The 18,641-nt window shown below is 41.0% G+C and overlaps 2 protein-coding genes and 1 pseudogene across 3 annotated transcripts in view; 2 read left to right on the top strand and 1 right to left on the bottom strand.

Annotated features, from left to right (window-relative positions):
* Positions 1-8,844, bottom strand: part of LOC110016686 (NLR family CARD domain-containing protein 3-like) — a 28,181-nt gene extending 19,337 nt beyond the window's left edge. For both annotated transcript variants that reach the window (XM_078934883.1, XM_078934882.1), the window contains exons 1-5: positions 8,738-8,844; positions 7,681-7,823; positions 7,494-7,598; positions 3,996-4,074; positions 3,636-3,834 (exon numbers count right to left, since the gene is read on the bottom strand). In XM_078934883.1, coding sequence (XP_078791009.1) covers positions 3,636-3,834; positions 3,996-4,074; positions 7,494-7,598; positions 7,681-7,769 — 472 coding nt within the window. In that variant the 5' untranslated portion in view covers positions 7,770-7,823; positions 8,738-8,844. The remainder of the gene's footprint in view (positions 1-3,635; positions 3,835-3,995; positions 4,075-7,493; positions 7,599-7,680; positions 7,824-8,737) is intronic.
* Positions 1-18,641, top strand: part of LOC105355269 (uncharacterized) — a 208,977-nt gene that overhangs the window by 160,450 nt on the left and 29,886 nt on the right. The window lies entirely within an intron of this gene.
* LOC144990528 (uncharacterized) lies at positions 4,836-5,467 on the top strand (annotated as a pseudogene).

The raw sequence follows: 18,641 nt of genomic DNA, 5'->3' as shown, positions 1-18,641 counted from the left end.
GACGGATGCCTGTTTGTACCTCCTTCCCTGCGCACCTTGGTGTTAAAGTGGGGGCACTCTCCCAGACTGGCTTGTCATTCCGGAGTGACCAGGACCGGCTTTCTTGTGGCCCAGGGTATTTGGTGGCCCTCTATCTCCTCCGACATTAGGGCTTTTGTGGCTGCTTGTCCTGTTTGTGCCAGAGTCAAGATCCCAAGGACCCCGCTGCTGGTTTACTTCACCCACTACCTGTGCTGTCTAGACCTTGGTCCCACGTAGCCATGGACTTTGTCACCGGTCTACCCAACTCCAGAGGTAAAACAGTCATACTCACCCTCATTGACCGTTTCTCCAAACTGGTGCACGCCATTCCTCTGAGGAAATCCGCGAAAGAACTAGCGGTGCAAGTTTCCCAGCATTTGTTTCGCTTGCATGGTCTTCCTCAGAACATCACCTCTGATCGTGGGCCTCAATTTGTTGCTGCCTGCTGGAAGGAGTTTTGCTGCATCCTCGGGATCAAGGTCAGTCTGAGTTCTGGTTTCCATCCTCAGACTAACGGCCAGGTAGAGCGGTACAACCAGGATTTGGAGAGAACACTTCGAGCCTTGTGCAGCAAGAACCCCAGAACTTGGTCGTCTCAGCTCCCATGGGCTGAGTATTCCCACAACACCCTAATAAACTCTTCGGGATACTCCCCATTCCAAGCTGCCTATGGGTATTAACCCCCTTTGTTTCCCCACCAGGAACAATTGGTCCCTACACCATCTCCAAAATCATCAATCCTGTGGCTGTGGAACTGGAACTGCCTCGCTCTCTGAGCATCCACCCGATGTGCCACGTGAGCAAGATTAAGCCTGCCAGGAGCTCTCCCCTGCAGCCCGCACCAGCTTCTCCTCCTGTCCCCCGTATCGTGGATGGTGGTCCGGTTTATGCTGTCAAGTCCCTCCTCGCTTCCAGACGGGTGGGTCCGGGCCTGCAGTACTTGGTCAATTGGGACGGATACGGACCAGTGGATCGTCAGTGGATCCCTGGTCGTTACATAATTGATCCATCCTTCATCTCTCTCTTCCATCGCGACCATCCTGATCAACCTCGCCCTCGTCCATCTGGTAGCCGGCCTTAGCGTCTCTGCATCTCTATTGATTGATTGTCTGCCTATTTAAGATGTGTTTGTTCTGTGCTCAGTGTCAGAGCAAATTCTGTTCTATGAGCCTTCTAGCTTGTGTTTCCTCTGGCATTAAAACCTTTCTTCAGGATTTTCTTCTGTTTTGAGTCGTTTCTGCCTGCGCCTGGGTTTTCTCCTCTACCTGACCGTAACACTCCAACTCACTTTAAGGGGGGCCCTAATTACACTTCTTCCAAAACCTGGAAAACCTGTTGATAGACGGAAGAACTGGCGACCAATTATTCTATTAAACTTTGATCTAAAGATACAATGCAAAATAATGGCAAAATGATTGGAGAAAAATCTTCCAAGTATCATTAATGAAGACCAAAATGGCTTTATAGTGTGAAGATAGGGATTTCATAATGTGAGGATGGTTCTAAATTTATTACACAAACAAAAAGAAGCCCCCGACACACCTTTTTTGGCATTAGATGCTGAATAAGCTTTTTGGTAGCATAGAATGGCCCTTTCTTTATGAACTCCTTTTACGCTTTGGCCTAGGACAGGGATTCTGCAATTGGGTGAGACTACTGTATAATAATCCCTGCGCAGAAATAACTACAAGTGGGATAATCTCAAAACCAGAAAACATCAGGAGATGATGCAGACAAGGCTGTCCTCTGTCTCCCTTACTATTTATTTTAGCAATTGAACCTCTGGATATTGCCAAAAGAAGTCTGGAAAAAATTGGGGCATAAATCTGGGTTCAGGGATAAACACAAAAATTAGTTTATAAGCGGATGATGTAATCATATTCCTAAAATAATTAGAAAAGAAAGTCAGCTCTATTTCCACTGAACTACATGGTACTTTCGATAGTAAATGCTGGGTATGTTCACTTGAATATTACTTGATACTTTCCCTATCTATCTTGTTTATAAATGAGGATAATTCATGGATTTCAAGAAATGCACTCAAAGTAATCAAGAATTCACAGAACTTTATCAAACTCATTAGAGAAATTATTAAATCACTAAAATATATTTTGTACTTCATAAAAGTCATTATGCTCTTTATGTTCATTTGAGCTTGTGTTGTGATTTTTCTTGTAGTTACAAACCCCGAAAAAGTCCTGCACCGTTACCAAACTCTACTGAAGGAATTTCGACGGACCAAATCACGACCCTCACATGTCGCACTTGTAATATAGACAAAAATACAACATATTTGACTGCAACTATTACAGAAATGACTTTGGCTGGAAAAGGTGAGGATCTGGGGCCATTTCCTGTTTTCACGGTGGGTGACAAACCCTTGAGCCATGCAAAGGAGTGCGAATCATTCCTGGAACAACACAGAACTCTGGAAGAAAAGATAAATAATATGAAAAAAATCTGTTCTTTGGAATGCTCCTTTATACTGTTTTGTTGAGAACTTGAAACACATTTCATTGTGATGATACTTTGTATGCTGCAGTGCAGAAGTGTATCATATTAAAGATAGTTGTTTTCACTGCTGTCTTGTTTCTCTTTATATTTGCCACATGTTACAAGTAATCAGGCCACAATATTTTTTTTTACAATGCAGTTGTTTTACCATTACCAACAAGTTAGCATTGTCTCATTTGGTAAGGTCAGAAGACCAAATGTGTACATACACTGTACAGGAAGGTAATACGTGAACATACCCAGCATTTACTACTGAAAGTACCATATAGTTAAGTGGATATAGGGCTGACTTTCTTTTACAGTCCAGTTTCATTGTACTTAAGGGGTAAGTACCAAATAATGTTTAAGTGAACATACCCAGCATTTACTATCGAAAGTACCATGTAGTTGAATGGAAATAGGGCTGACTGTCTTTTACAGTCCAGTTTCATTGTATTTAAGGGGTAGTTTCTGTGGTAAATTCATGGTAAATATAATGAAACATACAACGAGTTCAGACCTCAAGGTCAAGGTACTGTAGTTGTACTTACCTTGTTGTTACATGTGGTAAGTACTACAAAAGACACCTTTGCACAACATGTAAATAACCAGTAAGTATATTATAATTACCCAGAATGTACCACATAGGTATGAACCAAATAGTACTACATAAATACACATTAGGTACCATGTAAGTACAGATTAGACACAAAAAAGTACCATGTAAGTATCCAGTATGTCTCCTGAAAAGTACAATGTAAATACCACTTAAGTAATCTGTAAGTACTGTACCGTAAAAGAACGCGTTACCGTGGTTTCTTATTTTTGAGGACTCAGGACTCTCTTTGAGGACTCTCGAGGACTCAGACAGACTGATGCTGATTGTACCCGTTTTAAATGATGCTCACCTGTTGTATTTTCATTTCATGTTCAACTGTTTCTATGTTATGCTATCTACTTATGTAAGATGTAAAATCAGAAAATAAACATATTAATGAAAGAAAAAATCAACTCTCTGCAGCCCTGAATGATGAGGGTTTGAATCCCTGTGGTTCCATGTGTTCAGACATCAGTGAATCTTCATTTCTCAGCAGCTGAAACCTTCAGAGAAATCCTCTTACTGCTCTGCAGTGCATCAGCCAGCTCCTCCTGATTCATTCTCCTCAAGAAGTTCACTGTGATCTTCATCAGTGACTCTCTGCTGCTCCTCTGCTCTTCATCTTCATCCTCCAGCTCCTCCTCATCTTCCCTGTGACTCAGAAGCTTCTGGATCTTCTTCAGCTCCTTCTTCACAAAAGTGACAATGTTGTCCTCCAGCAGCTGCAACAGAATTCCAGATGAATGAGCCAATCAGAGTGAAGTCATGGAGCCAAACATCAGCTCCATGTTGGACACACTGACAGTCCACTGGTGTCCAAAGTGCAGCATGGAGACGACTGTGGACAGAATGATGGAAAAGTAGTTGTTGTTCATGTACAGACCAGAAAGATGGAGTCCAGCTGTGTTTGATGCTGCTGGACAGACGGACCACTGGGAGTCTCTGAGCTCTGCTGGTCCAGTCTGTGGAGAATCAGAATCAATCAGATCCTACTGGACCCACTGGTGTCCTGCAAACACTCAGTAGAATCTACAAGATCAATCGACTTTTATGTTATCAACCCACCAATAAAACCAGACTGCATGCACTGGGAAGGGAGAACTCCTCTGTCGCAGTTTGCACTGTGACAGACAGGCTTCTCCTTCTGTAGAAGTCTAAAAAAAATCGTTTCCTGTGTGGTTCTGCTCTTTGTTAAGGAAAGTCATGACCCTGACAGATCATTTGATTGGTCACCCCTGAAGGACACACAGCTGGGTTCAGATCCAGATCTAGTTGTGAGTGTCTGATGGATCCTGATAGAAACACATTTGTTTTATTATAAGTTAGTTTCTTTCATGATGGTGTTTGAAGAGTTCTTTTGGATTTGGATCATCTCAGATCATAAATGAAACACGAATGCATGTCATCACTTCTACCTGTGACGTCATTTCAGGGTGAGCATAATCTAGTGCCTGATCGTTGCCTGTCTGTTTGCTCTTGTTTTGCATTAGCCCGATTGCTACTACTTAACTTAAGTGTAATCTGGTTTAATATTCACATTCAGATTTAGCATTTATAGTATATTGGTGAATACACTACTGTATCAACTCCTTGCTGTCCTCTTTATTTTAAGTTTGCAAAGTAAACCGCTTCCACATTGCTAAACACCATCAGCCTTAGCTTAGCATTTAGAATGTCTACTACTTCTTCTGACTTTACCCCTCTTTCCTGTCCTATGTGCCATATGTTTAGTGAGGATCCTGCCTCCTTTAGTGAAGACAGTAGTAGGTGTGTTATGTGTAGTCTTGTGTTAGACTTGGAGGCCAGGCTAGAGCAGTTAGAAGCGCGGCTCCGCTCAGTGGAAGCTAAGCCGGCTAGCCAGGTTGTTACTCGTAACACAGGCTGTGCTACCAGGGCTAACCCAGTTAGCACTCCAGCGCCTTCCCAGCAGCCGTGAAATACACAGGGAGGCTTTGTACCAATGGGGAGGAAGCATAGTGCTAAAAGCAAAAACGTAGAGCACCTGTAGCTCCACGTTAGTAATAGGTTCTCTCCCCTCAGCGACACACCCGCTGAACCCCCAAGACTGGTTATCGGCTCTTCTATAGTTAGACACGTGGAGCTCCCAGAGTTGGTGACATAGAGGGAAACCTTAGGATGTTAGCTCAGAGTAAGTCCAGGTTACATCGAGTAGTGATTCATGCAAGCGGTAATGACGCCCGAGGGAGACAATCAGAGGTTCTCAAAGTAAACGTAGAATCAGTGGGAAAACTTGCTGAGTCGATGTCAGACACTGTAATTTTCTCTGGTCCCCTGCTGAACTTAGCCAATGATGAAATGTACAGCCGCTTTTCATCATTTAACCGCTGGCTTTAATTTCAGCCGCTGGTATTCTGGACCTCGTTCTTTTGGTCATGACCCAGAGCTCATGACCATAGATGAGTATTGGAACGAAGATCGACCGGTAAATTGAGAGCTTTGCTTTTTGGTTCAAGTCTCCTCACCACAACGGACCGAAACAGTGACTGCATAACTGCTGACGCTGCTCGATCCGCCTGTCAATCTCACGCTCCGATCTTCCCTCACTCGTGAACAAGAGCCCAAGATATTTAAACTCCTCCACCTGGAGCAGGGACACTCCACCCACGGAGAGATGGCAAAATACCTTTCTCCAGTCGAGAACCATGGCCTCAGATTTAGCAGCTCTGACCCTCATCCCAGCCGCCTCACACTCTGTCTCAAACCGCCTCAATGCACGCTGGTGGTCCAGACTTGATGAAGCCAACCGGAAAAGAGCAAAACAAAGAGCAGAGAGGAAATCCTGTGGTCCCTGAACCAGACCCACTCCGTTCCCTGGCTGCGCCTAGAAATTCTGTCCATAAAAACTATGAACAGAACCCGTGATAAAGGGCATCCCTGCCGGAGTCCAACTTGCACCAAGAAACAAGTCTGACTTACTGCAGGCTATGCAAACCAAGCTCTTCCTCCGCTCATACAGAGACCGGACAGCCCTCAGTGAGGCTCCCCGGACCCCATACTCCCAGAGCACCCTCCATAGGATATCATGGGGGAGACGGTCGAATGCCTTCTCCAAATCCACAAAGCACATATGGACTGGATGAGCAATCACCCACGAACCCTCCAGCAACCTAAAGAGTGTGTAGAGCTGGTCTCGTCCTGGTCACTGTTCCATGACCAGGACGAAAACTGCACTGTTGTTCATGGATCTGAGGTTCGACTATCGGACGGACTCTCCTCTCCAGTACCCTGGCATAGTCTTTCCCAGGGAAACCGAGGAGTGGGATTCCACGCACCCCCTTCAAAAGGGGAACCACCACCCCTGTCTGCCATTTAACTCCAAACTTTCTACTGTTAAAGCGCCTGGAAATGTCTGTCTGTGAAGTCAAAATAGTTCTGAAGAGAATAAAAGCAGCTGCTGGCCTGGATTATGGCAAAATATTTTGCTACAGTGTTTCAAACATTCCATCTTTGTCCTAAAATGCTATGTTGTGACAAATACCAAACAGTATTGGACATTTACAATTTACAAAAATGAATGGGCTATATGGTTGGGAGCATTTTTATACACACCCGATCTTATCTCAGCCTTTTTTCATTACAATTTTTCATTTGATTAAAATAAGAATAGTGTGTATTTTTTCCTTTAATCATTAATTTGTTTTTGCATTTGTATTTGATGCTTGAAATAAAGCAATTCAAATCAAATCAAAAAGTGTAACAGTAAGTGGTTTGACTGTCTTATGCTGACTTACTAGTTTCAGATAAAAGAGACAAAAATCTTAGAAGATTCATATATATCATTTCCGTATGGGTCAGCCCTGGAATGATGAGGAAAATCCCAGAGAACTAATTTAACTTGGAATGAATTCTGTTTACTCAGTGACCTGAAGGACTTCAAACCATCAGAGAATGATGACATCATACTTGACATTTGGGATTTGGAGCTAAAGTGACTGTTTGGGTTTCTCTCCAACAATCCAATCCCATCAGAACACTGTGTTCATGTAGAGTTCTCTGAAAGTTGATTTCAATTCTCCATGTAGAAATGTAGAAATTCTGAGAGCAGAAAGTCAAACTAGAACAATGTGATGTTTGGAAAGCATGAAAATCTGAATCCTAGGAGTCTGCAGTGATTCTTCTCATTAGACTGGAGCTGCTGTCAGTCAGAGTCAGCAGTCAACATGTTTTCTTCTCCAACATCTCTGATGTCTCTCAGAGACTCTCAGAAGACTCAACTGAAAAGATCTCATCACACACATGATGCTCCAAGTGAGTCTGATCAGAGAGATCCAGAACTGAACCAGACCTCAAGTCCTTCATCTGAAAACTGTTGATCATCTGAACTAGAATCCAGCCTCCAAAAACTCTGACAAACACTCACTGTTCCACTCCTGAATGGATGTCCTTGAAGTTAGGATTATAATTCTTTGACTTGTCACTCCTGAAGGATCCACAACTGGATCCAGATCCAGGTCCAGGTTGGTTCCTGTGAAGAATGAAGGTTGCTGGTGTGAGTCCTGAGCTCTGACATGGAGAAGATCATGGACAGTTGGAGATCTTCATCTCACCTCTGAGCTTTGCTTTGGTTGTCATGGTTACCACCTCTCCTTTTTTTAGAGGGAGGGGCTCCCTCCTGTGGTTCCTCCCACTGATCCATGCTGCTGGATTCTCTGGATCCACATCAGCTCACACACACACCTTCCTCCTTCACCTGCAGAGGAAACACTCATCATCATCATCATCAGCACATCAGGATCAAGTTTCTGCTTTGGAGCTTCATTTTCAATCCTCAACAGCTTCATCAATCCTGTGTTTGCTGCAGCAAAAGTCTTTCTTCTTTCAGTCAAATGATGATTCAAATGTTCTGAGACGTTCTGTCTGCAGCATCAGGACTCTGATCCCTGCAGGACTCTGTGGATGTGAACCAACTTGTCTTTTCTGATGTTTATCTGGACTAAAACTAAACATCTGGATGAGCTCAGAGTTTCCTCACTGACATTTGACCTTTGACCCGTTTTCCTTCATGTCCAGAATCCAGTCGAGAAGGTCTGAAGAAAATCCATGAAAGGAGTTGAAATCCAAACGTATTGAAGCAGAATTGAAGCAACATCAGAGCAAAAGCAGCAGAAAAGGATCAAAGCTGTTCAGATGTTCTTCCTCACATGAGAGCCTGTAGTTTCATCTGATGAAGATCAAACATCAAGCTGCACTTCCTATTCCACCCTGCAGAGGTCAGTTTTTGAAGATCCCAAAAGCCTCTGTCTGTTTTCAGAGGAGCTCATGGTCTCCACCTGCAGAGGTGAAAATCTTCACTTTGTTTCTTTGTTTGGTTGAAAGATGAAAAAAGAACCAAAGACAGAAAAATCCCAACCAGATCAAATGGGATTGAAAAAGCTGAAGCTCAGATGATTGATCCTCCTTTCAACTCCTCCAAATCATTTCATCACTTCATGATCCAGAACTCCAAACTAATGTTGGATCAATGGAATCTGATCTCAGCCAGGATCCTTTAGGATTCCAACTAAGAGGCTCCCAGCTGAGTCCTAACATTCAAGAACTTCTTCTGAAAGCCTTTGAAATGCAAACATCCACATTCTTTCCATCCCAGATGTTCCATCAACTCACCCGTCTGACACAAATGCATCTGTTCTTTCTTTGACTTCTTCCTCTGGATTTTCTGAACAGCTTTGTGTCCCTGAAGTCCAACCGACTCTAGTTTCAAATCAGTTCTGAATGCATAAAGCAGATTTTTGTGGACTTTGGTCAGAAGGACATGGTCTGATCCTGAACCAGATTATAAAGTTGGTTAATCTTTTACGCAGTCAACAGATGATTGGTTTCCTTGCAATCATTGACTGGATTTATGATTTGATTGTTTTCTTCTGTAAAACATCAACATATTTGGAGTTTTTTTTCCTCTGCCTGTTTCTCCAAACATCACATGATGGATGGAAGTCTGAAGGAACTGGATCAGAAAAAAAGTCTTTTCAACTCTGTTTCCATTTTCCATCATTTCTCTTTTCTTCTCATTTTCTTTTGCTTTGACTCAAAGCTCCACAAACAGGATTCCTGAAGCGTCTTTGAAAGATGTGTGAGAGTCTCTATCAGGGTTTGTGTTCATGAAAAATACCTTCAGGATTTCAAATCTGGATTTTGGACTCATCTGCCTGATGAAGGTCTGACAGACAAACCCTGCAGGAAGAAACCAGCTGCATTTGCAGGTTCATACCCTTTGCTCCGAAGTCTGTTTACATGGCAACAGCAGGTCGTAAGCTGCCCCCGCCCACAGGAGTTGGAGCAGAACAGAGCCAGTCAGAGGTCAGCTGCTGCACCTTTCTGTGACTGCTGTCCTTCACCTGTTTACACGCCCACAGGACACCTGAGCAGCAGCTCCACCCCCCCAGCAGAGTCTGTGTTGGAGCCTTCACTCTGTAGACGTTCACATGAGCAGAAACCCTCAGCTGCTCCTCTTCCTCTCTGCTGCTCCTTCAGGGGACAGGAGCAGCAGAGGATCCTCTGAGGATTGGGCTCTTTAGTTTGGGTTTCAGGGACTTTTCCCACAAGCTTCAAGCTAACCCTCCACAGCTATTTTCCTGACTGTTCATGGTCCTCAGCATTTAGAACAGGTGTCTCAAACTCAATTTACCTGGGGGCCACTGAAGGCAGGGTCTAGCTGAAGGAGGGCCGCAACTTCAACACAACTTGTCAGTGTCTGAGAGTCAATAAATTTGTATGGAACATGTACTATACTATTAACTATACTCTAATATTAACTGTTTTTATGTACAAAATGTACTCATAAAATTCAAATAAAATACGTAAATAAAAAAATCAATAAGTAAATAAATCAGTTATACATTTCTGTTTATTTATACTTCTGTATCTGCTGTTTTCTAATTTAAACATCCTTATTAACACAGTTCAGTTAACACTGTTGAATTATAACTATTAAACACAAAAGAAGACTCGAATTCTGCAGTTCTGTAACCTCCATCAATGGGTTCTTCTGAACACGGCTTCTCTTGTCTTCTTACTGCTGGACACTTGGCAGCACTTCCTCCCAAACAGCTGAGACCCTCAGTCTGGATGAAGATGATTGTCAGGAAATCTGGACTGAACTTGGACTTATAGAAATTGAAGGTGGAGAAGTCAGAAAGGATCTGCTCCCTATTTTGAATCTGTGTTGAATTTTTTTTTTAAGTTTACTTTTTAAAACATAAATTAGTAAAGGAGAAACAAATTTCAGTAAACATTTTTGGATTTTCTTCCTTATGACTTTTTGCACAATAAAACCCTGGTCACCAGTTATTGTGGAGCAGCAGATCATCCACTCCTATATTTTCATAAAAAACGGATGGAAATTCGTGTTGGTGACACCAAATAGGTGGAGCCAAGCTGCACAATAAGTGTGTTTGAGATCACCCACATGGACGAAATGCTGCCAAGATCACCAGGGGGTATTCCAGGAAGCATGTTTAAACTAGCCTGACTTTAAGCCTGAACTCTGGCTGAAATCCACCTGAACTTGTTACTCTGGGTATGTCGGTTCCAAAAGACCGGATATGAGTTGGCGTAATTACGCTCGACATGGTAACCCTGGGTTAATGCACCTGCACAGCAGGTACATAAAGACATTCTCAATGGCTCGCCGATTTCTGGAGTCACCATGGAAACGCGTTGTGAAAAAAAAAGAAAGCGCTATTCTTCAGTGAGACAGAGTCTGAGATTCTAATGAAGGCGTATGAAAATTACACGTCCATCAAAAAAGTAACACAGCTGCATCATCAAAAGAAAGAGTTTCTGCTTGAGGTAGAAGAACAGACAAAGTAAACACACGAGTTTCTGATCTTATTTCCATTTTCCTTGTGACGTATATATATATATATATATATATATATATATATATATATATATATATATATATATATATATATATATATATATATATATATATATATATATATATATATATATATATATATATATAAACTTATCCAATTTTGCAAACTTAAATGAATTACTTCTATTGGTAACAAATAATTGAGTTAAATTTATTCAACCTAATTTCTTATGTCTATGAAACTCAATAATTGTTTATTATTCAACTCAAATTTATGTATTTATCTAACTAAATGTCATATTACTCCAATTAATCTAATTAATATACTTGTGATTATTAGTAATTATTATAATTACTTTAATTAATATATTTTCCATATTAATTAATTATATTTCTTTTAGTCTCATATGTCTAAGTTTGAGTCGGCAGATATGCTCATTATTATAACAATAAAAAGGACAGGAAAAAAATGCACGGAGTGCATTAATTGATTAAAGAGTATTTCGTCGTTGTCATTAAGAATTTGCCGGTAGGGATGCTATATCAACTCCTCATCCTCTCCTTTACTCTCACTCATGGTGCAGAGACGTAAGCATAGTACGACAAAATAACTCGGCAAAACACAGTAAAACAGCTAAACAACTAAACACATTTGGTCAAAAAGCCCCACTTAAACCCAAATCCGTCCAGACAGGCAAAGGGAATGGTATCCCACAATCCCTTGCGGTGCCGATCTAACGGCAGCACCAAAGTTACACCTACTTAATTGAATTAATTTAAATGAAAGTAAAATAACTGTCTGAAAACTACGTTTTATTTTTAAAGCTGACCTAAAAAAAGATTTATCTTAACTGAAGCAAATAATTAAGTTAGATCAAAGTAAAAAAGTTAATTTTTCCAACATCCACATTTGGTCTTTTCACCCTCTCATGGTAGAAAAAGTATTATCTGAGCTTCTTCATCCACTAAATCGTCTTCAAATGGACACACCATGGTGCTTCACCTCTCTGAAAACAAACTAACCTTCAACTAAACCTGCTCCGGACCAGGTTATGTTCAGAGCATGAGTTGCCATGGCAACTAGACATACCCTGAAACATTCCTCCATTTCTGGAACCGAAAGCTGAGGTTATCAACTTCTTTAGCCTCAAACTTACCGTGGGTCCTAGCATAACCTGTTTTCTGGAATACTCCCCAGGTGTGTGACGTATGTTTTTGTTTTTGCTCCAACATCACCTGTCAATCATCACAGAAATATCACCAGAAAGGGGCGGGAGCAGCAAGGCCCCAACCTGGGCGAACGCAGCTGGAAACTTCTGCACTGTACTGCACTGACTGCAAACCGCAAATGACTACAAAACAATGCATTGAGGGAAATGTCTCTTGACGGTTTTTGTAGTCGAGTGATCAATTAAAAGAATTTAAAATACCTATTGATTTAAAAAAAGGCTACATACATTACAAAACATTAAAATACATATAAAAGATATAACAACACCGATCATACTTAGGGGGAGAGGCACATTAAAACTAAATTGAATGTTAACGACAACTCCAACTTCCTGTTCTCCTTCAGTCTCGCTGCAGCTTCGCCTCCGTTTCATCCCCAACCCTCCTTCCGGATCCAGGCGCGGTGCTGGTTCATTTCACGTCTATCGTTGCATTTTCCCCACGTATTTTCAGTGTGTCTAAGATTACATTGTGTTGTAGCTCGCACGCGTTTAATGCTAAAGCCCCTTTAGCTGTCATGCATGTCGGTGTGGGACATTTATTCTCCGCAGCGACCCATCTCCTGTGGGAGCGGAGAGACCCATTTTGGGGTTAATACGCCGTGCGCGCGTAACCGTAACCATAACCTCAGCTCTTCTCCGGGTTTGTGCAGCCCAAAGAAAAGTTCAGCACCGACTGCATGTATTTAGATACATTCTAAAAAGTAAAGTAAGGAACTCCTTAATGTGGTCCGGGGATGGGGCTGAAAGGTTACCTGAATTAAATATTCTCCTGCTTTCAAGCCTGGTCAATGTCACGCCCCCAAGAGTCATATACTCCACTGTGATTGGTTGGTTCTTCAGCGTCGCACACAAAACCGAAAAGATGTCATTCATACAAACTGCGGGCCGCATTAATATTAAACTTTCATATTAAGGCGGGGGCCGCAAAATACCATCTTGGGGGCTGCAAATAGCCCGCGGACTGTGAGTTTGAGACCCCTGATCTTGTGGATCTGCTATGTGTGACCCGGCACCTTTGACCGTTGGGCCGCTCCAGTTCGAGTACAGCGCCACAAAGGGAACACACTATCTAGTGGATCTGCTACGTGTGACCCGGCACCATTGGCCGTAAGGCCGCTCCCGAGGGGAACGAGGGGAACATTCTATGAGAGGGAAAACAATGAGACGAGGAGCTAAACATAAGAAACTCTCACAACTGAGTCGCAATTAAACACAACGCATTTGATCATTCATATATTTGGAGGCTTCCACCTGGCTATAAATATACAACATTCAAATAAGTCGTTGCTGCACCAATTCTCAGGGAGTGAATGGTGTAATGATCTGCCGGGAGACCGCAGGTCGAACAGAGACTATGGGACTTGGAAGCCATCCAACTTCTAGAGGGGGGTTTAACGCCATCCACCAGAAACAGAAGTGCTGTAGTAGGTCGGAGGCTCAGGAAGCGTTGCATGGAGGAAAAAAGACAAAAAAGCACTATCAGTTTTGTCTCTAAATTGAACACCTTTGCAAAATTTATCAGTCTCAGAATGTTTAAGATTAAGGGCATAAAAGTGCTCAGTAAACGATAAGTCGGAAAAAGTGAGATCGAGTTGTGGATTGAAAGACAAAGTTCTAGTCGTGTATTCACCACATCTAATGAAACTATAGAAAGCCATCAGAATTACAGCTTCTAATAAAGAATCGATATAGGGAGAAATGAAAGCAGCTCATAATCTCAACACTAGATTATGCACCAAAAGTAGAGTGAGAGGTAACCTTTTATCGTTTCCGGATGGGACGCCTTCTCCGTTGAGGAGAAGGCGAACGGCAGGTTGTCCGAGAAGATCCGTAGATGAAGAAGACCAGCATCTCATGTAGAACTGGATTGCGACTAGGCAGGATTTGATGCTCTGTACTCAATACCAGCGGTTTTCAAATAGATGTACAACAAAAGCGCAGACTAGTGGAATATTAATAGGCAAAGGGGTCGCATGAATACTGGCACAGAAAGAACGATACAATATCCATGAGGAATCATAAGATTTAATGGTACTTTTAGCCAGACCAAACCTCTTGTATCCAGCAGCAGATAACAGCAAATCATTAAGTGGAGAAGAACTTAATCGAGAATCATCTGCTGGAAAGCAGGGCAGGGGAGGCTGTGAGGATTGGCTTTAGGACATAAAGTTTTGAACTCCCGAAATTTAAAGCGAGAGAGATCATCAGCGACCATATTCACATGGCCAGGGATAAAGGTAACTCGAAGAATAAAATTATTCAAAACACTAAGCCACGTCAAGTACCGCATAAGACTATTGATCAACGCACATCTAGAACGACCTTTGTTGATTATTTCCACTGTAGCGGCATTATCGCAGAACACCATTATCCGCTTTCTCAACCAGTTTTTTCCCCATAGCGAGGATGCTATTACAATAGGATATAACTCAAATTAAGCTGGAGATTTGGGTACGGCTTCCTGAATTTCTGATGGCCGAACATCTGCAAACCACTCGTCATAAAAAACTCCCCCAAAACCAACGGATGGCGTAGCATCATTAAAAAAATGAAGATAGTCCGAAGACACAAATCGATCATTATATAAGAAAGAAACGTCATTCCAAGCAACCAAAAGAAGAGATCAGAAACGCAAATCGGACGGAGAATCGACATCCAAACCACAAGATCATGGAGGTCCGGAACCAAGCCGGCGAGATCAAGAAGACAAGAAATGAAAGAGCGGCCGTGGGGAATAATGCGCATGGAGAAGTTTAAATGGCCCAGAAGGGACAGCAAATCCCTTTTTCCTACGGATCCAACGGACAGAAAAGACGAAATGGCCTCACGGATACGATTGAGCTTATCAGAGGGCAGGGAAGCCTGCATCAAAAAGCTATCGAGAACAATGCCCAAATATTCAAGATGGGAAACGGGAAATGGAGCCCTGGAAAAAGGCCCAATCATACAACCCCTAGAAACCTCCTTAGCCAGGAAAGAACCCACGACATCAGGCTCTGCATGGGCGTACAGCAGGTTCCCACAAACATAAGACACACGAGGGAAAAAACTCAAACCAGCCAGAAAACCCTGAATCAAACCAGTAATGAGGTAATTAACAAAACAACTATTAGGGTGAAGAGCCAGGGCCGTAGACAGAGCTGACACATTCACAGGAGTAGAAGGATGACCGAAGTTTAATTCCCGGAAGGCTTGGACTAGACTCTCCGGGGGCGCACAAGCTACAAACATGTATACACCTACAGTTACGAACACACAAACTCCTTCATTGAAACGAAGTTTCAATGAAGGAGTTTGGGAGAGCGAAAACAGGACCGAAAAGGTACCTGTCCCCGAGGGGGAAAAGGAGGGGTAGAACCAGACAGCTGAGCAGGAGGATTCAAGAGAGCACGCAAAGCTGTCTTCGGACAGAGTGAGGTGGAGTGAGGAAACGAGCCACAAACGCTGCAGGTAAGAGTCCGATGCCCGGTAAAATTTCTGCTGATGAGGGACATGTCCACGACAGACCAATCCAAATGTTGATTAAACTTTTGAAGGTACATGGCAACCTTGGCCGAAAAAGACTTATGGTACTCATAAAACAGAGATCCGCCATACCTCCATTTCTGGAACCGAAATCTGAGGTTATCAACTTCCTTAGCCTCAAACTTACCGTGGTAACTAGCATAACCTGCTTTCTGGAATACCCCCCAGGTTTAAACCAGATGGATCTGCTAAATCTAGGTTGAATTTTTGGTTGACATAAGAAAATCAACACAGTTTTACATCAATAGCTAATATTTCTGCTGCACCATTAACAGACCATTCTAAGATTAAGCTCATTATTCAACCTCGCAATAATCCTACAAACAAAGGTTACTGGGAGTTCAACTCTTGTTTATTAGAGGATGAAGTTTATTCTCAAGCGATTATAAATGAAATCCAAAGGATAAATAATGACAGACAGTTCACCACTCCGAGGAATAAATGGGAGTTTTTCTGATTCAAAGCAAGACAGATTTCAATAACTCACAGCAAACGATTCAGCAGAGATGTTAAACAAAAAGAAATGGAAATGATCAGAGAAATGAACTCTATTTGCTGTAAATCTCTATTAAGTGAAGGTGAGAAACAGAGAATTGCATTACTGCAAACCTCACTGGATAATATGTACATCTCCAAAGCCAAAGGTGCTTTTATTAGAATTAGAGCTCAATGGGTTGAAGAGGGAGATAAAAGTTCAGCTTACTTTTGTGGACTGGAAAAAAAAAGACAAGAGAAAGAGATGTTAACAGATTGCTAATTAATGGCAGGAAAAGAACAAACATGGAGGAAATAAAGAGAGAAATGTTCCAGTTGTTCAATGTTCCAGCTTCTTCTTATTCATCTGATGATGCTGATCGTTTTTTTAATCATATCAAGGATTTGGCTCGCGAAGTGGATGAAAACATTAAAAAATAATTTGAATCAGAAATCACTATGGAAAAAGCAGAAAAAAGCCACGATAAGTTTAGCTTTAGATAAATCTCCAGGATCTGATGTGCTTACAATTAACTTTTACAACTTTACAACATTAACTTTAATTATTGGGAACACTTGAAAGAGCAGTTTTTGTTAGTCTTAACGGAAATTTATTTTGAAATTTGAAACGGTTGAACACAAATTTATGTTTAAGACTTTAGAATTATTTGGATTTGGGCCTAATTTCATAAATTTTGTTAAAACAATATATAACGATACAAACAGTGTAGTTATTTTACCAAATGGCATTTCTCCCAGATTTGTAATTAACAAAGGAATTAAACAAGCCTGTCCAATCTCACCGTTACTGTTTATAACAGCAACAGAAACGTTTTTTCAATACTAAAAATAATTTCTGGTTTCTGTAAACTCAATGTTCTGGGAGAACAGTTAGCCATTACTCAGCTGACAGACGACACGGCCATATTCAGGAAGGACAGTCATCAAATACCAGAGATCATACAGACCGTGGATTTCTTCTCTGAATCATCTGGTCTAAATCTCAGCAAATGTGAATTATTGCCAGTTCACCATTCTGATCAGTCAGTTATTCATAACATACCTGTTAGGACTGTTGTGAAATATCTTGGTGTTCACATTACCAAAGACAGCAAAACAATGGAGGAAATGAACTTATGGAAAACTTTAGAAAAATGTAAAGACAATTTGAACATGTGGTCACAGCGAGACATTTCTATTCTGGATAGAGTGTTTCTAACTAAATTTGTTTCCTAAATCTGCAAGGAAAGCAATAAACCAGAACAATTTCAACTTCATTTGGAAAAATAAAACTCATTACATAAAAAATGAGCAATAATTCAGGTTTATAGTAAAGGTGGACTTAAAGCCATAGACTTTGAAAGTTTGGATGGTATGATTAAAATTGTTTGGCTTAGGTCTTTCATGCAAAATGGAAGAAATGTTTGGTTTCAATTGCCTCATCTAGGGGGCATTGAGTTCCTTCTAAAATGTTTCAAATCATTCATTGTTAGATCACAATCTAACAATGTGATCAAAGCAATACCTCAGACTTTGATCCAAATGTCCTCCAGTCTGGTTCAAAATGTTCAAGTTCAACATCTCTGTTGTTTGATGGTCGACCCGCTTAACTCAAAATTTCTAAACTCATTTATAAGATCTTTGTTTGTTTGAGAACTGTTTCCAACATTTTACAAAAATCCTTCTGTCACAGCATTACACAAAAGAGGAAATAAGCAAGTTAAGATCTCAGTTTATGAAATGTCAAATTTTTCCAAAATTCTAAGAAACCCATTTTAAAATAATGAGCGCAGTCTATCCATGCAATGAACTATTACATATAAGTTTTGGTTTTCCAGAAAATAACTGTTCTTTCTGTGAGATAAATATAAACACTCAGCTGTCGGCCTCATCTGTTATTTGAATGTGTATATATATACAGTTAGTTGGGAGGATTTTTTTTGTTGATGCTCTTCAAAGTTTCCTTTTCCTATTTCTATCCACTTACAAAAACACATTGTATTATTTGGAGTAGTTTCTGGTGATGATTTATTTGATTGGGCATTTAATACTTTATTCATTTCTGGGAAAGTCTTCATTCAGAAGAGCAGGTTTAAAAAAATCAAACCGTTATTAAATACATTTCATAAAGAGATCAGTTTATATTTTAAATCTCTAAAATTCATGAAAAACTAAAATGCAATAAAACTGTCCACCTTCATTGAAGACCACATGTTATATGACAATCACTAGTATTGTGAACTACAATTCTAATGTTGTTTTTTTCTTTGTATCTTTTTTATGTCTTTCTGTTGTCGTTATGTGAATGTGTTATCCTGTGAGGTTCAATTAAAAAAAAACATTGACAAAGAAACAACAAACTTCCTGTTTCTACAATTCAGGAAACATGAAGCATCAAGAAAAACAGACACAAATCAAAGGATGAGGAGAAAAGAAAGAAAGACATGAATTCTTCCTC

Source organism: Oryzias latipes, chromosome 2, assembly GCF_053564925.1.
Source record: "Oryzias latipes strain Hd-rR chromosome 2, Olatipes_Hd-rR_3.1".
In the NCBI taxonomy this organism is placed as follows: Eukaryota; Metazoa; Chordata; class Actinopteri; order Beloniformes; family Adrianichthyidae; genus Oryzias; species Oryzias latipes.
The sequence above is the reverse complement of the archived record's forward strand: the minus strand, read 5'-3'. Positions and strand labels throughout refer to the sequence as shown.